The following is a 25,386-nucleotide window of genomic DNA, read 5'->3' as shown; positions in this document are numbered from 1 at the left end:
CCTTGAACTCACTAGATAGTCGAGGGTGGCCTCAAACTTGCAGGGCCCCTCCTGCCTCAGCCTCCTGAGTGTTGGGATGACAGATGTGTGCTGCCACACCCAGCCATACTGGGTTTAGGACTCACTCAACAATTCATATCACTTTTCTTTTCTTTTTTTTTTTTCTTTTTCGTTTTTATCGGTACCAGGGATCGAACTCACAACTGCTTGTTTTCAAGGCAGGCGCTTATGCCGCTGAGCTAAATCCCCAGCCCCTCATATCACTTGTCAACCTGGCTGTTGTAGCAACCCCACACCTTTTGGGCTCACCCCAAGAGGGCAACAAGGGCTGCCCAGGGTCCAAATGCAACTCACCAGAATGTGAATGGGTAGAAATCTGGCATCACCCCCCAGTTCTGCTCAGTGTTGAGACTACATGGTCACCAGGGAGAAGACACCCAAGGTTCCCTTAGTTTGCAATATCATGACACCGTACTTAGGAAGAGACTTCAGAATTGCTTTGATTTCCTTCTTTCTGTTTTTAAGTTGAGTTTTGTAGGTGAGTTCCCTCGGTTGCTCCTGAGTCTACAGGTGAATGCGTGCGTGCGTGCGTGCGTGTGTGTGCTTATTAACAGGGATTGAACCTGGGGCCTTTGTACCATGCTTGGCTTTGCACGCAGTATTTTGTTTCTTTGTTTGTTTTTTGTTTTTAGTCCACAAAATTGAACTCAAGACCTCGTGCTTACCAGGCAGGCCCAGTGTTTATTTTTACTTATTTTCCGAGAAGCACATAGATTATATGAGGTACAGTGAAAACAGCACACACCGAGAGGAAACAGAACGCAGGTCCTTAGGCCAGACGTCCCTGTGCCCGAAGCTGGAGCCGTATATGCAGCCCTTAAGATTGCACCAGTTTTTAAATTGATTTTTGTTCTCATCCTTGAAAAACTGCTTCATGCCAGACATGATCCCTATTTACAGTTGGATGTGGAAACAAGCCCTAGCTCGCTCGAACCGTAGAATTTCCCCAGTGGAGCTGTCTTTGTCGTCACCACAGGATGACTGTCAAGTGTGAGCTGTTTCCATCAAACTTCAGACAGGCCCACCACGGACTGGACTTGGCTTGGCTTTGAAGCTGGGCCGTGCCAGGGACCAGTGTGTCTGTCTCTTGGCCTCTTGTCATCATCTTCTTCCTCTTCCCCTTTTCTTCTTTTGTGCTGCTGGAGATTGAACTCAGACTCTTCGCAGTGCTCTGCATCCCCAGCCCTTTGCAGGTTTTTATTTTGAGAAACTATGTCACTAAGTTGCCCAGGCTGGGCTCAAACTTGAGAGTCTTCTGCTTTGACCTCCCTGAGTGCTAGCATGGAAAGGTGCGTGCCATGGTGTCCAAAGCAGTCATTTCTTAATATCCTGGGACTCGGGGCACCCTTGCTGGGGTGTGGGGAGCAGTGACCCAAGACGCTCCCCCAAGACGCCAGACGTCCCCAGGTGGAGTGCTCAAGGCTGAGCAACTACGAACAGCAGACACCAGCACCACAGGCCATGCGCAGGGCCTTGTGAGCAGGAAGTGGGAGCTGCAGTCCAGGTCACTTTTTAATACATGCATGTGCAGAGGATCCCTACTACCTGACAAAGGGAGCTCTAGCAGGACACAGGGGTGCAGGCCAGTTGTCCCGCACGCAGGAGGCTGAGGCAAGAGAATCCCCGTGAGTTCAAAACCAGCCTGGGCTACATGACGAGACTCTGTCAACTTACAAAGAAGTTCTGAGTGAGATCAGAGTATCTCTGTGTCAGAAAGCGAGGAGGAAAGCAAAAGTATGTGGGAGGGGGCTGGAGGGGCTCCCTTCAGTCAACCCAAGACACATCAGAATTTGGGACCGGAATTCCCAGATTCAAGCCCGCCCAGCCGGGCAAGTCTCTGGCTTGGCGCGTAGGGGAACTCGGAGAGAGGCTCCAAAGGCCTCGCTTTTCTTTTACCGTTTCAGTTCGTCCAAATCGAGGCCGCACCGCGCTGGCTTTTGTCCCAGCTTCTCCCTCCGTCGCTGATGCTGGCTCTCGGGGGCCCTCTGCTGGCGCCGCCTCTCGCATCCGCCCGCAGCAGGGTCAGGCCGTGCCCTGTGTGCTGGGACCTGGACCATTGATGCGCCCTGATGCCTGGGCAGGGACTGGTGGCTTCATGTAGTCCCCAGCCCATTATGTGGAGTTTGGGGCGGGATCGGCTTTCTGATTTCACAAAAGTTATGGGGGAGGGACCTCATGCCTCTTCTGGTCTTTATGCTTCTGAGAGAACTGAGAGAATTTCGGTTTCCCTTCTCTTCCTACCTGGGGCCAGAAATCTGACAGGCATTTCTTTTAAACTAAAAACAAACCACGGTAAAATATGCATAATATAAATTTTACCATCGTAACCATTTTTAAGTGCAAACCGAATGGTGGTAGTATGTTTGCATTGTCTCATTTTTATTTTTGTTTGCTTATATAACAAGCCTAGGTCTCAAACTGTGCCCCAGGCTGACCTTGAACTCATGGTCTCAAAGGATCCTCCTGTCTCAGCCTCCCCAGTAGCAGGGACTACAGGAGCACACCACAGTGCCCACAAAGCTCTATTGAGATCATTGGCTCAATCTGTGGACCAGTTAATTTTTAAAATTTTAATTCAAAGTGGAAATCAGATAAAAATGTATGCCATATATACACAATAAATTTATTGGCAGGATATAGAAATACAACATCCAATTCCATTTCATTGTTTTCCGCCTAGAGGGAAGGAATCCTTGCGGAACCCCGAAGTAGGCCGTGGGGGCTGCTTCCTGGAGCCATGCAGCAAGTGTGGTGGCCTCCTCTGCTATTGTGGATACATTTCCGGATCCGCCTCCTGCTTCCTTTATCTGCTGCTGTGTGGGTTTATTTCCTTATCTGCCCCTTGCCTGTTTCCTTTATCTGTCTGGCCTTTTGTTCCAGTGCAACAAGATGTTTTGTTTACTCTCATTGTTCTGGAACAGGTTATGGCCAGGGGATGCCTGTCCTTTGGTGAGGCTGTCACCCATAGGTCGTCAGGGTGGCTCCAACCCATTTCCTCCCAGCCCAAGCTCAGTCTGGTTCCAGGGCTGCTGGGTCTCAGCTGCGGCTGCACACTTCCCCTTCACAAGCGATGTCTTCGGAAGTGACCTCACACTCCAGTGGCTGCGGTACAGCTGAGGAAGCAATAGGGCTGCAGGGTGGCCTGATGCAGGTGGCCACTTTGTCCCAGAGCCCCACAGTCCCTAGGGGCACAGGAAGGATGCAAGAGGGACACAGTGCTTGCTTTTCATGTGCCACCACATTAGCCAAGTGTCCCCAGACCTGCTATGAAACTCTGGTCAGATATAAATGTGTTCTAATTTGAATAAACAGAAGTCAAGGTGAATGTTGGGCATGGTGGTGCACATTCGCCATCTCAGCACTCGGGAGGCTGAGGCAGGAAGGTCACCTCAAGTTCCAGGCCACATAGTGAGTTCAAGGCTAGCCTGCACTATGCAACAAGACCTGCTCTCAAAGAACCAAAACCAAAACCAAACGAAAGAATGAGCAGTTCACAGGCTGCTCAGGCCAGTGCCGCAGGACACGCTGCCTGGAGGTGCTGAGAGTCTGCACATGTCACCTTGTGTCACTCAGAACAAGCCCTGTCTGAACAGAAGGGCACTGGTCTTCTTAGAAGGCCTCCAGGACTCACAGCAAAGGCTGTGCAGAAGGGCAATGACAGGCTCCCTGTCATCCCTGTGTCTGGGAGGAAACCCTCAGCACAGGCAGAGGGCGTCACCAGTTGTCACTGGGGGTTCTGGTCAGGAAAGGTAGCTTTGTGACAGTGATGTGTCCGTGTCTGTGCTCCATGATAAGTCTGGACGCAGAGGTGTGACCTGGTGGTGGGGTGACAGTATCCTGCTGGCCATCCGACATTTCTTGTGGGCCTGACAAGCTATTTCATGCATCATCACTGGAGCTATTCACAGACATGAGACTGTGTGCTCTGGAATTCACAGGGTAGAGGTGTCACGCCATGTGGCACCATGGTGTGGTGCAAGCCCATTCCCGGATAGCAAAGTGTGCACACTCTTTGTGCAGTAAAAAGCACATAACGTGCAATGAAACATCTTGCTTTTTTTTTTTTTTTTTTTTTTTTTAGAGAGGGTCTCACTATGTAACCCAGGCTGGCCTGCAACTCTCAGAAATCCTCCTGCCTCAGCCTCTCAAGTGCTGGGATGTCTGGCATATGCCACTGTGCATGGCTTCAATTCTTAAAGTGTACAATTCAGTGGTATTCAGTAAAGTCACAATGTTGTGTGGCCATCAACTCTATGTAGTTCCAGAACATTCTCAGCATCTCTCAACTTGGTGTTTCCTGCTGGCACATGCTGCCCAACCCCTGGAAACCACTCAGCTACCTCCCAAGCCTATGAATCGACCCTTTCTGGGGCTTTCTTTTCTCTTTTACCTTCCTTCCTTCCTTCCTTCGTTTTTTTTTTTTTCTTTTGATTGAAGCCAGGGCCTTCACACTGAGCTACATCCCCAGTCTGTTTTAGTTTTTGTTTTGAGACAAGGTTTTGCTGAATTGTTCAGGCAGGGCTGAACTTACCATCCTCCTGTCTCAGCCCCCCAGAGTGCAAGGATGGCAGGTATGCACCAACACACCTGGCTTCTTTCTACATATTTCATATGGAAGGAATCGTACAATCATGACTTTTTTTTTTCAGTACTGGGGATCCAACTCACAACCACAAGCTTGCCAGGCAGCCGCTTATGCAATTGAGCTAAATTCCTGGCCAACCATGACTCCTTGGGTCTGGCTTTGACCGTGTTTTTGAGATTTATCCAAATTCTAGCTTGGACCAGTACTTTATTCCTTTTTACTGAAACATACCTAGATCAGGGGCGTGTGAACACACAGGTGGGACAGTGCTGGTGGCATCACCAGGAGCCTATGCGACTTGTTCCCAGTGCCCCTCCTTCATTCCCCGAACCATGGGAGGCCAGTAGGTGGGGTGTATGCTTGTGATTCGAGCCCTCTGAGACGTTGAGGCAGGAGGATAGCAAGTTTGAGCCCACCCTGGGAATTTTAGTGACTGGGAGAGACCTTGTTTCAAAATTAAAGAAAGAAAGAAAGAAAGAAAAACAAAGAAGAGAGCTGGAGATGTAACTCAGTACAAAGGCCCCAGGTTCAGTTTCCAGTATCGGCCCTCCTCAATGACTACATAAGCAAGCAGGCATGGTGGTGTCACACGTAATTCCAGCACTGAGGAGGCTGCAGCAGGAGGATCTCGAGTTTGAGGGCAGCCTGGGCTACATAGCAAGTTCAAGGCCTGCTTTGACTGCATAGTGAGACCCTGTCTCAAAAAACCAAAAATAAGATTTTTTACAGGGCTGGAGTGCAACCCATGGCTAGAAGATTGCCTAGCGTGCGGTACCCTGAGTGCGTCCCAGCACTGCCAGAAAAATGCTCTTCCTAGGCAAACCTGACCACTCCAGTCTCCACCTTCCACGCGGAAGGAACTCTGGGTGCCCGCGTCCTTGCAACTGTGGGAACGTGCAAAGCAGCGAGGGAGAGGGACAGAGACAGAGGAAGGACCAGAAGGGAAGAGGAAAAAAAAGAACGAAGACGTGTGACAGCTCCCTGCGACCAACAGGTCACTGCACCACAAACACGGGCTTGCGACATCTGAACACCCTGAAGTAATGGTGATAGGGACTCAATTTAGTTCAACAGACATCTCCGTCTCCATAACCTTAGCCGTGTAGTGTAAGAAATGATAACTTACCGGATCCATAAACGTCAGAAACTTAGGAAGCCCCTTAACTAAAGTTTCTCATACATTAAAAATTAATAATAAGTATACGCATGGTGGCTCACACCTGTGAATCCCAGCATTCGGGAGGCTGAGGCAGGAGTACTGCAGCGAGCTGGAGACCAACCTGGGCTGCAAAGTGAGCTCAAGGCCAGCCTGAACTGCATAGAGAGACCCCGTCTCAAAAAGACAAAAAAGAAGGAAATTAATAATAAATGTCTCTCTAACCTTTGCATTCTGACTCTTGCTGCCATAAAACCGGGAGACCACACCGAGGTGTCTTTAGGCGACAACAAACATGTCATTTATTCGAGTACACCATAAGGGACTCAGAGGTGAGAGTTTTCTTGGCTTCACCAAGAGGAGAACAACCAGTGCCATGCCTTACGAAATGGGGTGCAAAACCTTGGATCACATTAAACAAGAGATCATGTTATTCGGAGGTGTAACCAAAGTCACTCAGTTCGGGCTTGAACGTCTGCAGTTCCCAGCTGTGGGAACTCATGACCCCGCCCCCAAAGTTCGTGCCCACCCATTGGCCCGCTGGCGGCGGAAGGGCGGGGTGACCTTGGGATTCCCAGGCGCTGCTGTTCCCACCAGCGTGGCCTGGGCTTGCTGTTTCTTTTAAAGACCCGCCCCGCAGCGTTAGGGATTGAACCTAGGGCCTTCACGCTGATCTCTTTCCGTAGCCCATTTTCCGGTTTTTATTTTGAGGCTAAGTCCCTAGATTGCCCTGACTGGGGTTGAAATCATCCACCTGCCTCAGCCTCCCAAAGCACAGGTGTGCACCCCCTGCCGGCTCTGCTGAGTATTACAGTCCCGTAAATATTGGCATGGGTCTGTGACACAGTGGGATCCTCAGAGGGCTTCAGAAGGGTTTGTTGTGGGTCCAATAATAACATACATTTCCTTGTTTCTTATCCTATGACTTAGCAATCAGAACATTTAGACATTGAAAGAAAACGTGTAATTCTTTCTTTCAGAGAAAATCTATGTTTAGGAAACAGGACCACGATGTAGATTTCTGCTAGCAGTCTATTTGGTTTTTTATGGCAGTTTACAAATGTTTTACCTTTACTTATTAGCATGTAACTGCCAAGTTCTATTATTTTATTGAATATTTTTCTCCTTTCCTATTTGAGCATTTAGAAATGTCCAGTATACACACGTGTGTGTACACATGCACAAAACCACGATGCACTTCGATCACGAGATCCAGATCAACTTCTTTAACTTATTTCATGTATCTAAGCAGGTTACTGCATCTACAGAAAAGTCAGACTCTGCAGGGTTTGGGGGTCAAGGCCTACATGCTTGGGGGCCTCGCTCTCCTTCTCCTCCTCCTCCTCCTCCTCCTTCTTCTTCTTTTTCTTCTTCTTCTTCTTTTATTTTCTTAGATGAGGTCTCATTGTGTGGTCCAGGCTAGCCTTGAACTCATGTCACCTCCTATTCTGGGGAGACAGGTGTGCTCCGCCAATGGACAGGGGGTTGTTCTTTAAGGAAAAGAATATAAGCTGGGTGGCAAGATGCATCTAATCCCATCACTCAGGAGGCTGAGGCAGGAGGAACACAAGTTCAAGGCCAGCCTGGGTTACATGGTGAAACCCTGTCTCAAAAAAAGAAAGAAGAGGGCTAGGGATTTAGCTCAGAGGTGTAAGTGCCTGCCTGGAAAGTGCAAGGTCATGAGCTCGATACCTGGCACCAAAAGAAGAAGAAGAAGAGGAGGAGGAGGAGAAAGAAAAATAGAGTACAAAATAAGTTGTGAACTTGGATGTTGGGCTGGAAATTGAAATCTTACCAACTTTAAATGTTAAAAAACTAATGAACACCACAGAAAGGCCCAAGCCAGAGAATCATATCATTTCTGTTGCTTCTGCTTCTTCTGCATCCTTTAGGTTGGCTGCACACTCTGGCCACATCTCCCTAGACAGTGACTCTGTCCTTGTCACTTTTGTCACTGGAACACAATCAGGAAACCTCTTGTGGCTCCCAGACAGGGCCAGGGAAGAGCATAGATAGGCAGTTAACTGCTGTCACCAAGCTCCCTTGGCCCTCCTGGGGAAGAGGGGGAAACTGTCAGGACTTTCCAGGCCCTAGTGGCAGCCAACTTGGGCCAGTGAACTCAGGGGAAACCTCTACCCTGTGGAAGCTCAGTCTCACCAGGGATGGTGGCCAGGGTGCAAACCGGCTGTGGTGGCCTGGGAGTGGCTCGGGCAGCAGTGCAGTGGTTCACTGTCTAGAGCAGATGAGTCAGGGCCTGAGAGCCACAGCATGGCTGTGAGGAATGAAGGCTATGCCTGCATGGCGCTGCCCCAGAGGCCTCTAGGAAATGCCAGGCCTGGTATGCTTGGGTGTTTATGTCTGGGGCAGGAAGGAGGGCCTTTCGCTGAGCTCCATTCCCATCCCTTTTCATCTTGACAAGGGTCTCGCCAAGTCATTAAGTTGCCCATTTGGGCTCAAACTCGAGATCCTCCTACTTCAGCCTCCTGAGTGCTGGGGTAACAGACCTGAGCCACACATTCAGCTGGGAACCTTAATTAGAAATAATAACATGGCTTTGGCAAGCTGAGGCAGGAGGACTGCAAGTTTGAGCCCAGCCTGGGATATTTAGACCCTATCTCAACATAAAGATAAGGGCTAGGGCTGGAGTCAGTGCCAAGGCCCTGGGTTACATCTCTAGCACCATCACAAAAGGAAAATAAATTTACTTCAATCAAGTCCAGTTCTCATGGCAAAGGTCTGCTTCAGCTTGAGGAAATTGTGCTTTCTTTTCTTCTTGGAAGGAGTTGTACCAATGTGGGACAGAATCGTGTCACTGCCACTTCAGGTAGTAAACAGTACTGCTGCCAGGGCAGGACAACAGGACAGAGTGGGAGCCACCACAGAACTAATGGCCTCCAGAGAAGCACACACAGGGACCAGAAGAAACTGCTGTGGGTGACGCTGGCACTAACCTTGGAGCCGTGCAGAGGCTAAATTCAGGGCATTAGAGGAGCCACATACTGTGCCTTTCATCCACATTCAATGCCAGCAGTGAATGAAGCTGAGGCAGGAGGATCATGTGACTTCTGCCTACACAACTTAGCAACTTAGTGAGACCATGTGAAAAATTTCAAAAACAAAACAGGCTGGAGATGTAGCTAAACACCAAACTCAATTCAGTCATTCCTCAGTACTACAAAAGAAAAAGAAAAGTCTAAATGAATCCTAGCAAAAGAAATGACCAGTATTGACTCAAGAAAACCAGAGGCCCCAAGTAGTTTATAATCATAAAATACTCAGTTTTAGCAATTGAGTATCTTCCCTCCAAAGCAAACTCCAAGGCGTGCGACAGGCCCATGTCTGTCATCCCAGCACTGGTAGGCTGAGGCAGGAGAATCGCTGTGAGTTGGAGGCCAGCCTGGACTAGATAGTGACACCCTGACTCAAACCACAACAAAAAGCAAACTCCAGGCCTCGATGACTTCCTCCGCAAAATCTACCAAACATTCCTGAATAAAATTTTCCATTTCACACACATTCAGAGAAAAAAGAAGTGTGTGCAGGAGAGAAGAGCCGCAGTCAACATGGCCAGGGCGCAAGAGCTCCTGGGGGCTGACACCGCGCAGCCCGCCAAGGGGCCATCTCGGCTCTGGGCAGCGAACCCCGCTGCGGGGGTCGCTTGCCAGCCGCCCTGCACCAGGGGACACCCCTTGCGGCCGCCCGCGCCGCCACGAAGCACAGCCCCGAGCAGCGGGGAGAGGCTGGACTGTGGAGCAAGCGTTAGCACGCAGAAAATGAAACACCACAGCCACCGCGGGGCCTGGTCTCGGGTGAAAAGACCGCACTTAATAAAGGACGTAATCATCGCTACCGAGGCACAAGCTCATCCAGCGCAGTGACACAGGCCTATGTGGAATGGGGCCTGAAGCAGGAAGCTGCGGAAATAGTCCCGATGTCCCCTGCACCCCTTCAGAGCGCAGAAGAGGAAAGGAGGCCTACCGCCATCCCCAGTTCATCTGACACTTGGTGTTGAGCCTGAGTAGTGCGGTTGGCAAAACAGAAAACAAAAAGGAAAGGCCGATAAGGTGTAGGGGTGCACACTTGTCATCCCAGCAGTTAGGAGGCCGAAGCAGAAGGATTGTGTGGGTTCCAGGCCATCCTGGACTGCATAGCAAGACTCCAAGATGAGAAGACCATGGGCAGGGGAGGAGAGTGGGTTCTGGCAGTGTGGCTTGGGAATGCATGGACAAATGAACTGGCGAGACTGCACTGAGAGCACACGAATGAGCCCTTGCTGCGTGGACACTTGCTGCATGACAGAAGGAGGCATTTACAGCACCGGAGGGAAGGATGAGCCTTTTCATAAGCTGGGCCAGGGCAACCACATTTATATGACGATAAACTGTTAACAAAAAGTAAGACGCTGTAGCTGGGTGTGGTGGCAAACAAATATAATCTCAGCACTCTGGGAAGCTGAGACAAGAAGATTGCAAGTTCCAGCCCAGCACAGGCAACTTAGCAACCCAATGGGTTGGATTTAAAATGTTGATAAATACTCCAGTGTCTAGCGGCAGGGCTTCGGGGGGTGACTGGGTCACAGGCTGCTACAGACTTCAGCGGACTCACCCATGGATGGGTTCATGGCTGATGTGCTGCTGATGGGGGGAGCTGGTTGGTTTCTGCTCCCTGGCTGCCATGGGTGAGCAGCTCTCCCCAACCCGGCCCTTCTGCCATGCTGCTCCCACCCTGAGCAGCTAACCCCGGACTGAGCTCTCTGAGGCTATGAGCCACACAATCCCTCCTCCTCTAAATTGTGCTGCTGGGGATTTTGTCCCGGCACTGGGAAAATGACTTGTAGAGCAACTTACCAAGATTGTCTCTCAAAATTAAAAAAATAAAAATAAGAAATAGCTAAGGACGGAACCTCAGGGGTGAAGGCTTTGAGTTCAATCACCAAGCTGGCAAGAAAGAAAGAAAGAAAGAAAGAAAGAAAGAAAGAAAGAGAGAGAGAGAGAGAGAGAGAAAGAGAGAAAGGCAGACAGACAAGTGCATAAAGAAAAGAAAGGACAGAGAGACAGAGAAAAAACAGGGAAGAAAGGGGGAGACCTTGGCTTCAAAACCTGTGCAAACACCAGTTTCACACAGATCCGGAATCTGAACTGCAGGCCGAGCCAGGACTGTCTACCCAGAGCCCTGGGCAGGGCGGGTCAGGCCTGAAGAGTTGCTCTGGGCGCCCTTGCCTCTGCCCCGGGGGGGCTGCCTCACACTGCTGGCATCCACGCCCCGACAGCCTTCTCTGTCCAGCCACTTGCTTGCCCGCTTGATGACTTGGGTATGTGTGGCCCTTTCTGCAGGCAGGTTCCTCTGTGTGGACAGACGGACTTTGTCCGCAATGTGCCCTTGGAAGGACCCTGGCGCTGTTTCCAGTTACAGCCCCTGTAGATAAAGCTGCTGCACACTGAACAGCCACAGAGAGGTGAAGTCGGGTGGAGGTGGCAGGTGGAGTATCCACAGCTACATCTCAGGGTCCCTCACCGGACTAAAGCAAGAGGGCCACAAATTTGAGCCTGGCCTGAGCAATTTAGTGAGATTGGTTGTGTGCCATAACCATGAGCAGTGACCGTGTCACTCTCGTCCTGCAGAACTTGGGAACTTTCTTCTCTGAGGCAGTGAATTGCTGGGACCACATGCCAGGTCCCAGAGATGCTGGAGTCACAGGCCCTGGGGCCCTGGTGTGGTTCAGTGTGAGGTCCTAGGAGCACCGTCAAAATTCCACTGCACATGTGAGGAAAATAACCCCTTTCCAGTTTCCCTCACTGAGACATTCTACATCCCAGAAACAAAGGGGGGCCCACTAGCTTCCAAAGAGTTCGCTGTGCAGAATGCTGGGAACAAAGATTTCTTTTATTTTATTTTTATTTATTTACTTATTTTTTGTCTTTTTGATGCAGGGTCTCACTGTGCAGTTCAGGGTGGCCTTGAGCTCATTTAGTAGCCCAGGCTGGCCTCAATCCTGCAGCAATCCTCCTGCCTTAGCCTGGGTGCTAGGGTGATAGGTGTGTGCCATCATGCCTGGCTCAATTCTTATATTTCTGTCCATCTCTTCTTCATGTATTTTCCAATTAGTAGTGTTTTCTCTAGTTGGATGAAATACACCCAGTTCATAAAGACTCGGTATAGTCACCCCTTTATGATAACGTGGCCTCCTGATTGCTGTAAAATTATATCTTTTAGTATCACTTATTGTCCTTTGAGTTCTCCTTTGTCACTTTGTCTTAGTTGCTTCCTCGTTACTGGGACACAATACCTGACAACTGCAATTTAAAGGAGAAGGTGATTTTGGCTCCTGTTTCAGAACTCTTAGTCATTCCACGATCACAGCGCATGGTGGAAAGATAGGAGTCAGAAGGGAGACTCACCCTGCAGGCCCCGCCTCTTCCACCCAGGCCCCGCCTCCTAACAGTGAGGGAGGAGCCGGGAGGCAGAGGCATCCTGCAGGCCACGCCCCCAGCTGTCTTGTCCGTCCAGGCCTTGCCTCCTAGTGGTGCTGAGCTTGGTGACCCAGTGGCCTTGGGAAGGGCCCCTGTGAATGCCCGCCTCGGGAAACCTTAACATGTTATGTTGCCCTTTCCACCAATCCAGTGTTCCCGGAACCAAAGGGGGCTGTGGCAAGCCCACAGGTCTCTGGAGGCTCCAGACAAGTGGAGGGCACAGCAGGGGCCCTTGGCTTGTGGACGGCCCGTGGGGTACAGGCAGGTAAGGTGTACCTCCATTGCCTTGTTCACTGGAATAGTATCCATTTTTGCAACCAGGGGTGACCCGGAAAGAGACAACCTAGAACCTATGTCAAAGACTCTACACCAAGCCAAGTGTGCTGGCGTCCTGTGATCCCAGCACTCTGAAGGCTGAAGCAGGAGCATCACCGCAAATACAAGGCCAGCCTGGGCTACATAGCGAGACCCTGCCTCAAAAAACAAAACAAAACTAGTGTGGGTGAGTTAAAAAGTGACTGGTCACTGGGGATGCCTCCGCTTCTAGGAGCTCAACCAGACATTCACCACCAGGAAAACTCTCCTGTTCTTACAGCAGCAGGAGGGGGGAAAAGAATCTGGTTTGTGTGTTGTGTTGTGTGTGTGTGTCTTTCTGAGATGGGATTCTTGCTATGCAGTTTGGGCTGGCCTTTAGCTCACTTTGTAGCCCAGGCTGGTCTTGAACTTGCAATGATCCTTTTGCCTCAGCCTCCCGAGTGCTGGGATTACAGGAGTGTGCCACCATGCCCAGCAAGGAATGTGTTTTTAAATAATCACATGTTTTTTCAAGCACTGAGAGTGCTCATGAACACCTGCAATCCTAGCTATTTGGGAGACTGAGGCAGGCGGATTGCGAATTTAAGACCACCCTGGGCTATATAGCTAAGTACTACCTCAAAGTTAAAAAGAAACAAACTAATTTAAAGTGATAGAGGTGTAAAGTGCTGGTGGAGTACCTCTGGGATCAGTCCCGGGCACAAAACAGTATAAGCAAGAAGAGAGTGGAGGCAAAAATTAAAGTTTGAAGAGAAAAAAATCCCACCATCCTAAAATGTTTTATCCCACACAGTTATCTTTCAAAAGGGAAGGAGAAAAAAGTCAACAAGCAAGTATTGAGGGAATTTGTTGCCATAGACCTGTCTTGCAAGAAAAGTTCTTAAAAATTCTTAGCCAGACATGGTGGGTGCACACGTGGAATTCTACCCTGGGAGGCTGAGGCAGGAAGATTTCAAGTTTGAGCCAAGTCTGGACAACTTAGCATGTTAGGGAGACTCTATCTCAAAATAAAAAAGTAAAAATGGGTTGAGGGTATGGCTCAGTGTGAAGGCCCACCTGGGTTCAATCCCCAATATTGCAAAAATAAACAAATAAATAAAATTTTACAAATTTACCTGATATGCTAAGAAAGGAGAAAACGGGAATCATACAGAATGTTCTATTAAAACAACAAAAGATGGAAAATATGGAAGGCACAAATCAGGTAGGAACAGATAGAAAACAGTGTGACACATGGTAGATAGTAATCCAACTGCCAACAGTGATCACTGTACAGGCCAATAGTCTACATTCACCAGTGACAGTGACAGCACAGGTGTCCCTGGCAGGGGACACGCCACAATCAAAAGGTACCACAAACAGCTCATCAGAGTGGGTCCAGACAAAACCCCGGCTAGGGATGGCAAGTGCAAGGTCCGGAGTTCGCTTCTGGTACCAAAAAAGAGAAGAGAGAGAGAGAGAGAAAGAGAGAGAGAGAGAGAGAGAGAGAGAGAGAGAGAGAGAGAGAGAGAGAGAGCGAAAGATCAGGAAGGACTTGGCTGAATGTCAGTGTACTGGATCTCACTGGCGTCGGCCACCTACACAGTCCTCAGACTCCCGGAGAGCAGCCACCAAGAATGCCAGGGTCCTGGCACCAAACAAGCTCACACATTTCCAAGAACAGGTTCAGACTGTAGCTCTCAGTCCACGAAGGAAATAAACTAGGAATCAACAACAAAATGATAACTGGAAAGTCCCAAAATACACAGAGTTCTCAATAATTAGAACATGTTCTCAATAATACTTGGATCACCAAAGTGATCTCAAAAGAAATTTTAAAGTATTTTCAAGTAGCTGGGTGTGGTCAGGCACAACTGTAATCCCACCTCTCCAGGAGTCTGAGGCAGGAGGATGGGGGAACTTAATGGTTTAGTGAGATCCTATCCCAAAAGAAGGCATAAAATAAAGCGGATGAACGCCTGTCATCTCACCAGTCAGGAGGCTGAGGCAGGAGGATTGCAGCAAGTTCGGGGCCAGCCTGGGCTACAAAGTGAGTTCAAGGCCAGCCTGAACTATACAGACAGACCCTTTCTCAAAAAAATTAATTAATGAACAAATCAGTGGAGTAGGGATGTACCGCAGTGTAGCTCATTGAACCCTGGGTTCAATCCCTGGTTGAAAAATCAAACTGAAAATGAAAATACAACTTGGTAGAACTTTTGGGATGCAGTTTAAAGGAAATTTACAGTATCAAGAGTGTATGTTTAGAAAAGAAAGAGATCTAAAGTGAATAATGTAAAATAATCTAAGCATCCACCATAGGAAACTAGAAACAAAAAGAGCCAATTAAATCCATAAGAAACATGAAAAGAAACAAGAAAAAGTAGAGCAGAAATTCATGAAATTGAAAATAGGAGATCAATAGGAAAAAAATCAATGACCCCAAAAGCTGATCCTGATATAACTGACATTAATCAGCCCCTCAGCACCTAAGAGAAAAAGGACCCGATTTAATATCAGAAGTGAAGGGAAAGGCACCTAAGGAGTCTCCTGGCGATGAGGAGGACAAAGGGCAGCACGCGCGCGGCAATCTGCTAACCTCGCTGAGACAGAGCCCACCTGCCGCAACCCACACAGGAAGAGACAACCGACTGAGCCTATAAGTAAATGGAATCAGCAGTCAGGATGCCACGTGGCTGTCATCCCAGCTACTTGGTAGGCTGAGGCAAAAGGATCACAAGTTTGAGGCCAGCCTGGCCAATTTAGTGAAACTGTGTCTCAAAAAATTTGAATCAATAATTAAGAACCTTCTAAAACAAAAAGCATCAGCTGGGCATGGTGGTGCACACCTGTCACTTAGCACTAGGGAGGCCGAGGCAGGAGAATCACCACGAATTTATGTAGAGAGACCTTGTCTCAAGAAAACAAACAAATAAGAATTAAACAAATAAAATGAGACTAAAAGCACCAGATGGGTTTATTGGTGAATTTTAACCAACTTTAAGGAAGAAAATTTACCAATTCTCTATACATTTGTTCAGAAGAAAGAAGCTAAGGGAATATTTCCCCCAAGTTACTGTATGAGCATGATGTCACCTTAATACAAAATCAGAAAAGTCAAGGGTGGACCAATATATTTCATGAGATAGATGCAAAAATCCTGAACAAATTGTTAGAAGTCAAAGCCAACAACCTATGAAAGTCAATATACACCCAAGTAGAATTTACCCCAGATAGGTAAGGCAGGTCCCACACTTGAAAGTCAATTAATGATGGCTATTGGATCACAGGCTAGACAAGAAAAATCACACTGCTATCTACATATGCAGAAAAGCACTTGACAAAACCTAATAACCATGCACACTAAAATAAAACCCTGACTATACTGGAATAGATGAGCGCGCCCTCAGCTTAATAAAGAATATCTACAGAAGCCACCACTGAGAGAGAGCACAGCACCCCTGAGGGGGAAAATGCGAAGCTCTCCCACCAAACTCAGGAGCCAGGCAAAGATGGCTCTTCTTCAAACTGGAAGTCCTCTTAATGCAACCAAATTAGATCGTGAAATAAATGATTTACTGATGGAGGAGAAAGATATAAGACTGTCTCCATTCACAAATGACATGATCTGGCTGGGATGCAGCTCAGTGGCATAAGCACTTGCCTGGCAAGTGCAAGGGCCTGCGTTTGATTCCCGGTACCAAAAAGAAAAAACAAAACAACAACAACAAAAAAAAAACCCCACAAATGATATGATCATCTACACATAAATTGAAAAGAATTAACTGCAAAACTCCTAGTTCTAATAAATGATCATAGCAAGGTTGCAGAATACAGGTTAATATACAAAGGTTAATATACAAAGGTCAATTGCTTCTCCCTATAGCAGCAAAGAATGAGTAGAATTTAAAATGAAAAATACCATATATATATATATATATATATATATATATATATAGTCTTTTTGAGACAGTGTATCTCTATGAGTTCAGGCTAGTGTTGAACTCACTTTGTAGCCCAGGCTGGTCTTGAACTCGCAATAATCCTCCCGCCCCAGCCTTCCGGGACTACAGGTGTGAGCCACCATGCCTGGCTGCCAATACATTTATATTAACAGCACCCCAAAATGAATAGATTTATTTAGCTACAAATCCAACAAAATAAGCCCAAGATTTATATGAGGTAAATTGCAAAACTCTGATGGAATAAATCAAAGAATAAATTGATGGTGAGAAATCCCACGTCCATGACAGGCAGACTCATGGAGGCTAACATGTCCATTCTTCCCAGCTCATCTGTAGGTTCAATGTAATCCCTACCCCAAATCCAGCAAATTAGTGTCTGTGTGCTGATGTACTGACCTTCAGGTTTATAGGGAGAGAAAAAAGATGTGGAAGGATCCACTTAATACTGAAGAATTAGAAGAGAGTTGCAGGAGCAACTCAATCCAACTTCAAAACCATGTGTAGTAAAAGGAAAATTAAAAGTTTAAATCAAAGCCTGCCAAGACCAGGCAGACATGTCCGTGTCCAGACAAACCTGATAACAGAACATCCCTTCCTTTGTGTAACCCAAACTTGTGTAACCGATGGCCTTGCAAAGTAATCTGAGATGTTTAAACTCCTTCAGCAACCTGTGATGTCATCTGACCCTCCAATCAAAATGCACTAAATCTACCATTGTACCTCCAGCTTGCTCTCCCTATAAAAGCCCTGAAACCCCACCGGGGGTCTTTGGGAGAGATCCCAGTCAAGCCCACCGGTGTGTGCTGTTTCTTCCTGCGTTTGGTCCATTTTCCGTAACAGTACTACCTGAAGAAAATGCTAAGGGCTGGGAGTAACTCAGGGCTGGAGTGTTTGCCTGAGGGGCCTTTGATTTGATCCCTGGAACTGCAAGAAAGGAAAAAGAAAAAGCAAAGGCAAATTGATCAAGAAAACAGAGTCATCTTGGAATAGACCACATAATACAGTCTGCTGATCTTTAGGCAAAAGTGACACAATGGAGAAAAACATTCTTTTCAACAGGTGACAAGGGAATAGTTGAACATCAACCCACAGAAAAGTGAATCTATATGCAGACCTCACAACCATCATGGAAATGAACCCAGAAAGGGTCACAGGCCTCAATGTCAAGGACAAGAGTACAAATAAGTAAAGAGTACAAATAAAGGGCTTTGTAGCTACAATGCCAAAAGCATGATCCATGAAAAAAACCCATAACTTGGACTTCAATGAAATCTTCAATGTGATCTTCAGAAGATGCATTTGGGAGAAGGGAAGCAGAAGCCGCTGCCTGGGGGGAGATACTTGTGAGAGAAGGCTGTGAGCCTTAGGGTGCTAGGCATCGGCCTGCATGCAGTGGTGCACTGCACTTGCTGGGTGGTTTGTAGAGGGATGGCCTTGAGGACTATGTCTGGTCTCTGGTCCCTCTCCCTCTGGCACTGTCAAGCAGCCTTGCTCCTCATGCCCTCGTACCATTCTGTTCCTGCCTTGGAGGGACCATGAATTGAATCCTCCGGAACCATGGGCTCAGTAAAGTCCTCCTGCGTAAGGTGTGGTGTAGGCAACTGTGTCCCAGCAGCCAGAAAGTGGGCTGATAGCAAGGCAGAGCTGACCCAAGACACTCATTCAAAACAGACACAGAATTCTTCCTTTTTGGCTTCTTTTGACACAGGGTTTTCTCTCTGTAGCCCAGACTGGCCTTCAGCTCAAGATCCTCCTGGTGTGTGCCACCCTGCCTGGAACAAAGAACTCTTAAAACTCAGCAAGAGGACAGCAAGTACCTGATTACAAGATGAGTCAAAGATCTTAATGGACACCTGGCCAAAGCAGACAGAGAGATGCAAATAAGTATACAAAGAGATGCTGCACAGCATACGGCATTGTGGAAATTCACATTAAAACAGTGAAGCCGGCCATGCGGCACACACCTGGAATCCCATTGCCTGGGAGGCTGAGGCAGGGGAATCACAAGTTAAAATCCAGCCTAAGCAATTTTGCAATCTAGCAAGGCCCCGTTTCAAATAAAACATAGAAAGGGCTGGGGATGTGGCTCAGTGTGAGCACCCTGGGTCCAATCCCTAGTAATGCAAAAAAGAAAACAATGAATACGCTATAAACTAGAGTAGCAGAAGCCCACGGGGCTGCCCAGTTGCACGTGCAAGGGTTCCAAGCCAAGATCAGGGGACACATGGTCACCACGGTGGGAATGGAAACTTGCAAATCCGCCCTGTAGTCCCAGCCAGCCACGGGGCTTGGGTTGCGGAGAAGTTAGTTCCTGGCTGTGCCAGGCCCGCACACTCTGCTCCTCTCGGCTGCTCCTCGCAGCGGCCTTGCCCTCGTGCCGGGGCAGCAAGACCCTTCGGCACAACACTGCGAGGCAACTTCTGAGCGCGGTCCGGGCTACTGTGAAGGCTGCAGTGCAGGCGGGTCTTGGGCGGAGGGGGGCACATTGCTATGGACCCCTCACAGGCTGCCCTGTCGCCTCTGCCATGAGAGTCTGCAGTCGCACGTCCTGGTTGCCTCGATGTCCTGGGTCGTTGTGACTTTAGGGAAGAGCCGGCGTCTTGAAGGGCCAGACCTGGTGACTGAGTTGGAAGGGGACGCTGTCCTGCCCCTAGAGCCTGCCTTACTGAGGGGGATACAGGCATGGCGACAGGCTTCGAGAGTTTGTGATTGATTCATGGTCGAATGCTGTGGTGATGGGTGTGAGTGCCACACCCACCCAAGGGTGGGTAGCCTACATACAGTATAAGGAACAGAAAGAATCCTCTCTGTGCTCCCCTCCTTTTTGCTCTTGCTGCTTTTACTGTCTTCCACTGTCATGAACTGTTGGTTCTCTGCCACACCACCCTGCCTTGGAGCTGACTAAGTATGGACTGAAACCTCCACAAACTTTGAACTCCTTCAACTGTGGGTGTTAGGTATTTTGTCTCAGCAACGTGAGAAAAGTAACCAAGACAATAGGATTACACTTCCTTCTCACAAGGTCCATTTGGTGACTTGAATGCCATTTGAAAAGAACATTCTTTTTTTTTTTTTTTTTTTTTTTTTTTTTTTTTTTTTTTGGAGACAGGGTCTCGCTATGCAGTTCAGGCTGGCATTGGGCTCACTATGTAGCCCAGGCTGGTCTCAAACTTGCCACAATCCGCCTGCCTCAGCCTCCCAAGTGCTGGGATTACAGGAGTGTGTCCCCTCGCCCTGCTCAAAAAGAACATTCTTACCATCAAGTTTCCAAAGCATTCTTTTTTCTTTCACACCATGAACCCGTGAAACTAGGATTTCATTTTGCTTCTTCCTTTGCTTTTTGTTTCTTTTTTGAGACAGTGTATTGCTATATAGTCCAGGCTGGGCTCAAACTCGTGGCAATCTTCCTGCCTCAGGCTCCCATGAGCTGGAATTACAGGCCTGTACCACCACACTTGACTGTTTCTTACATTGACCAGTTCTATCTTGTATCCTTTTTCCTGATGTTTCTAATTGTTTTTTTATTTTGTTGTACTATTTACCATCATCATAGCCAGCTTCTTAAACTCCCAATCACATCATCTAATATGTTGAATTCACACTTAAAACAAGTGTGTTTTTAACTCTTGGATGCCTCTCTTCCAGAGCCTACCATCTGCCTCTCATCAGGATTTCTGCCCAGCTGGTGTCCCTGGATTTCCTTGTTTCTACTTTCCTGGTGTTGATTCCCTGTTGAGGGTTCCACAGCTTCCTTCTTCTTAGTTCACACCATTGTTCCGCTATTAAACATCCTCAAGTAACTTTCTCAGAAACCATATGCCTTGGTTACTTTTTGTGTTGTTAAGACAAACTACCTGACACTTATTGTCAAAGGAAGCAAGGTTTATTTGGCTCACAATTTGCAAAAGTTAGGGTTAGGGTCAGTTCATGGTGGGAAGAAGCAGCAAAGTAGTGGATCAGCAAGCAAGAAGTAACCTTAGCATCCCTGTTTTTGTCTCATATTCTATCCAGGCTACACACCCTGATGGTGGGTAGCACCACTTGGATGCAAGTGGGCCTTCCCATTACCCACACCCAGAACTGTACAAACCAATCAGTGGACTAAACTAGTATCACACAGTCTAGATCCCCCAGCCACCTCTGAAAAGCCCCCACCTATGGCTGTATGAGGCTTTGGGGGGACATCTAGATCCATATCATAACAGCATAATTGATTGGTACATTTACTTAGCTCTTGTATATCTAGAAGTATTTTTTCCCGTCATTAACTTGGTAGGGGTTTTGGCTGGTATAGGATTCTATATTGAAAATCATTTCCTTTGGAATTTTTTTTTTGGTACTGGGCTTGAACTTGCAACCTTGCACTTGCCAGGCAGGTTTTAGACCACTGAACTAAATCCCCAGCCCCTTCCCTTTAAATTTGAAAGCATTACTTTATCATCTTCTCTTGAAACACAAGAATTTCTCAGAACTCCATTGCTTCTTATTGCTCATTGTCTAGTGATGTTATGAAATCTACTGTTATTGATACCTGTTCTTTTTTCTGTTTTAGTTTCCAAAAACTTGTTGCTTGCTTGACTTTCTAGATCACCTCTCAGGTCCTTATATTTTGTGTCATATCTTTTGTCTTTGCTGTTTTGCTTTATTTTCTGGGTAGCTTCTTCAGCTTTATTTTACACAAGTTTTGTTGGAATTTGAGCTACAATAATTATTTTTTGCAAAGCTGGGGACTAACCCTGGGGTCTTGTACATGCTAGGCAAACACTCTTCCCCATGAGCTCCACCCTCAGTCCAATAAGCATATTTTATTTAGTAAGAATTACAACTTCTCTGATTGCTCTTTTTATACAGTATTCTGTTCTTGTTTTATGAATACAATATTTTCTTTCAGTTTTAATATACTAATTTAAAATGTTTTCATATATGCCCTGCATTTCCCAGCCTTCCAAGCTCATTCTGTGCTTACCTTGTCTGTTTTTCAAGCTGAAGGCTTTCTTCCTATTTGTTTTCTTTCTTTCTTTCTATTTTTTTTTTTTTTGTCTTTTTGAGACAAGGTCTCATTATGCAGTTCAGGCTGACCCTGGGCTCACTTTGTAGCCCAGGCTGGTCTCAACTTGCAATGATCCTCCTGCCTCAGCCTCCCGAGTGCTGGGATTACAGGGGTGCACCACCATATCCGGCTTTCATTCCACTTCTGATGATCCTCATGGGTGGGCTTGTATCCAATAAAGAATGACTGGAGCTGGGTGTTGTGAGTTCGAGAGCAGCCTGGGTTACCAAGTGAGCTCAAGGCCAGCCTGAACTGCGTAGTGAGACGCGGTCTAAAAAAACCAAAAAAACCAAAAAAACCCAAAAACCACTAATAGGCTAGAAAGCTATTGTGGATTGATTTCACGTGCTGTTGGGTGGATGGGGCTGTCTCCCTGCCATGGCTGTCCTGTGTGCTAAACAGGGGCTGTAGAGTGTGGATCAGGCCCCCACAGGCTAGGATGAAGGAGAAACTGTTCAGGGCCAGTCAGTGTCCATGCTGGAGCTCTAGCTCTCCACGGACTTCATCATACTCCTTCTCCTCCTCCCCTCCCCTCCCCTCCCCTCTCTTCTCTTCTTTTGGCTCTCACTCTCACCTTCTTATTCTGGATGACAGGAAAACACCACCGGGGTGGGAAGAGCGCCCAGGCGGCCTCTCCAAGCCACATCCCCTATGATCTTCCAGCCACAGTGCCTCCTTATTGGTCCCCAACCTGTCAGGCACAGTCTCTCCTCAGGACCTTGAACACGCCCAAAATGTTCTTCCCAGGAAGGCAAAGGCAGTGGGTATCCAGAGTCCTCTGCTGCGTATCAGTCACGCTGTATGTATCCGGATGTTCAGCAGGAATCGTCCCGCAAAAACTGGCAACTCCGGGCCTGGATCAGCGCCTGACACATGCAGGTGTTCAATAAAAGAACGGGATGCCCACGCCAACCCGGAAAGTTCCTTGTTAAGAATACCATAGGCACAAGAGACCCTGGGTGCATAGGGTGCTTACTGGTAGCAGGGAGGTCGCCTTAACACGCATTCCTAGTGGCCCAAACTCTTCTCTTGCTCTCAGGATTTTCCTAAAAAGAACAGCTGGACACCAGCTCCAAGTCATCCCTTCCAGAAGTTGACCTGCTGGGTATCGGCTCCCAAACTGTGTCTCGCAAGCCGTGAGGAGGCCCGAGTCCTCCGCAATCTCCCTGCCCATCCGCACACCTCCGCTGAGCCACCTGCTCGAGGTGACAGGTCGCACCCGCTTCCCACGCCCGAGTTCTGCAAGGGCAGTTTGTTCCTGCCCCGGGGGAGTGTAGCGCCTGGCAGATTCGCATAAAAGATGCTACCACCGTGCCTCTTAAACCGAGTCCCTGGCTAGAACGCGTTGGGCTCCAGAGCATGAGGCTTCGCTGCTACCACCAAAGGTGGTGATGGTGACAAAACACACAGGCAGCGCGACGCGTGTGGCAGCGTACTGGGTGCGTTCCTGGACGGTAGGCCGGCCTCCAGCAGGCAGCGCACATAACCGTCCTGAGCTGAAGCCTCGGTGTTCCCCACTAGCCGCGATGGCCCATTAATTCTTAACATTCAAATTCCACCCACTAAAACAACTTCTCAGTGCAGAAACGGCCTCTAGTCCCCAAAAGACGGCCGACGGCAACCAATCAGTAACCGGATAGGAGTTCGCCCCCTTTTCCCTCGCCCAAACAGACAAGAACTGTCTCCAATGGAGGGCGCCACTGTCAAGACTCCGCCCCAGGCCGGTCGCGACAGCCAATGGAGGGCAGGCTCGCCGCAGCGCCGAAGGCTGGGCGCGGATGCGCAGGTGCAACAGCGCGCAGGCTGGACGGGAGGGCGGGGCCCGACGTCGGCCGTGCGGGGTCCCGGCATCGGCGGCGCGCGCGCTCCCTCCTCTCGGAGAGAGGGCTGTGGTAAAAGCCGTCCGGAAAATGGCCGCCGCCGCCGCCGCCGCGCCGAGCGGAGGAGGAGGAGGAGGCGAGGAGGAGAGACTGTGAGTGGGACCGCCGCGGCAGCGGGCGGGGACCCTTGCCGGGGGGCGGGGGGTAGGGGCGGGACGTGGCGCGGGAGGGGCCCGCGGGGTCGGACGACGAGGCTGGCGGATGGCGTCCCTCCTCTCTACCCTCCCCCTCCCTCCGGTGGCGGTTCTCCCCTCGGCCCGCCACCCGCGCTCGCAGGTGAACGTCCTCGGCGCGGTCGCCCCGGGCCCCTGGCGCCGCCCGCTCTCTGAGCGCATCCCAGCACTGCCCCGCGGGCGCCGCTGTCGCCAAGGCTTCGCCGGGAGGGCTGCGCGCGCTCCTGCCCTTCTTGGGGCTTAGGGCCGCGGCGCCGTCGCGCGCCCGCGGCCCCGGCCTCTCCCTGGATCGCGCTCTCCCCGCTCCCTCCCTCGCGCGCCCCCTCTCCCGTTACTCTGCCCCCCCACCGGCGCGCGTGCGCAGTCCGCCTCCCGTCGGGAGAGTGCGCCACAAGGGCTTCTGCGCGCTCACCCCCATCTCCGGGCTCTGCCTCCCCCTTCTCGCCCGTTCCATGACTTTCTGCCCCCGCTGCGAGCGGGCCGGCCTGCCAGCTCCTTCCCCGGGGTAGCGGGAGCCGGTTGCTGGGGGTGATTGTCCCCAGCCGAAAAGAGCAGATGTCATGTGCCTGGGTCCCACAGCTCATCTTATAGAGCGGATTCTGCTCCCATCAGGACCTAAGGGCTGGGGACCCTGCGTCCAATGGCACCTGAGGCTCTGAGCCAAGAGCATGCCCTCTGGTGTGCAGAGGTTCTTGGGGTGCTGTGCCTTTGGAATCCAAGCGCCCTCCCATCTCCCCCCCCCACTCCCCACTCCACCTCCCTCCCCGCCGCCGCCGCCGGCGATCTTCCAGTTACATAAGTGGAGTAGGACATAGTATGTGACGGGTTTTCATCGTCCTGGACCGCTGAGGATCACCCCGGACCCGAAGGGGCGAGCTCGTCGCATCGCTGTGATTCCTGTCAATTAGCGCTGAAAGTTTATTCTCTTTTTACTTTGATTATAACTGAATCGCCCCCAACTAAAACTCAGGTGACTTTTATGGAGCTGTGGTAGTGTTTCTGTGTCTTAGCCCTAAAGCCTTAAGGTCACTGTCAAGAGTCTGAAAAGGTTGCTCTCACCAGACCCTTCTTGGCCTACCTGAAGCGGACCACCACACCACCCCTACGCCCCCCAAGGGAGCAGCTTGCTGGGAACACCTCCATGGGGTGGCTTCTGTTGTGAGCGAGCTTGAGTGTGGGTTGGTCACAGCAGAAATGGGTCCTGCCACAAAATTGATATTCCTGACTCATGGTCGGGCAGATGTGTGCTTCTGGTTATTTTTCCAGGAACACAAATGAGCTCTGCTGAACTGTTTGCACGTTGTACCCCTGATGTTCGAGATTGTTGGCCCAAAGTCTGATGTGACAGGATCAAATTCAGGGGGTGGTTGGTGACCATGGCACCAAATGTCCTGGTACATAATGTTAAGTGGCTGAGATGTTGGACTCACAAGTTTTCCGCGTTTTGTTATACCATAAAAATAAAGCACATTCAGGCTTGAATAGTAGTCACGCTAATAAGCAATTACTCGAGAGGAGAATTTTGGGTTTTGTGGCTGGAATTTTCATCCGAATCACAGCAATTTCATTTAGGAGCAAGATTAAACTGACCTCTTGGGTCTTTTGAAATATGCTGAGCCCTTATAAAAACATAGGTCTGAGTTTTTTAGGTCTTTTGGGAATTTCCACCAGGCATTTAGGGAAATGGGCTTAGTTATGGGCTTTTCAGGATTTCTACTTCAAATCCCAGTAAGGAAGCCTGGGAAAGGCTTTT

At 49.1% G+C, this 25,386-nt stretch overlaps 1 protein-coding gene and 1 long non-coding RNA gene across 2 annotated transcripts in view; one reads left to right on the top strand and one right to left on the bottom strand.

Annotated features, from left to right (window-relative positions):
• Positions 1–721: 721 nt before the first annotated feature.
• On the bottom strand, positions 722–23,414 carry LOC134475516 (uncharacterized). The gene is made up of 2 exons (XR_010046698.1): positions 21,497–23,414; positions 722–18,302 (listed from the first exon to the last, which is right to left on the bottom strand). It is a non-coding gene; the product is annotated as an uncharacterized LOC134475516 (long non-coding RNA).
• Mecp2 (methyl-CpG binding protein 2) overlaps positions 23,389–25,386 on the top strand; it is a 60,185-nt gene continuing 58,187 nt past the window's right edge. The window contains exon 1 of the mRNA XM_063246602.1: positions 23,389–23,552. Coding sequence (XP_063102672.1) covers positions 23,491–23,552 — 62 coding nt within the window. The 5' untranslated portion in view covers positions 23,389–23,490. The remainder of the gene's footprint in view (positions 23,553–25,386) is intronic.

This window comes from Cavia porcellus, unplaced genomic scaffold, assembly GCF_034190915.1.
Source record: "Cavia porcellus strain 051 isolate PalLab524CR breed Dunkin Hartley unplaced genomic scaffold, mCavPor4.1 scaffold_3, whole genome shotgun sequence".
Lineage (NCBI taxonomy): Eukaryota > Metazoa > Chordata > Mammalia > Rodentia > Caviidae > Cavia > Cavia porcellus.
The sequence above is the reverse complement of the archived record's forward strand: the minus strand, read 5'-3'. Positions and strand labels throughout refer to the sequence as shown.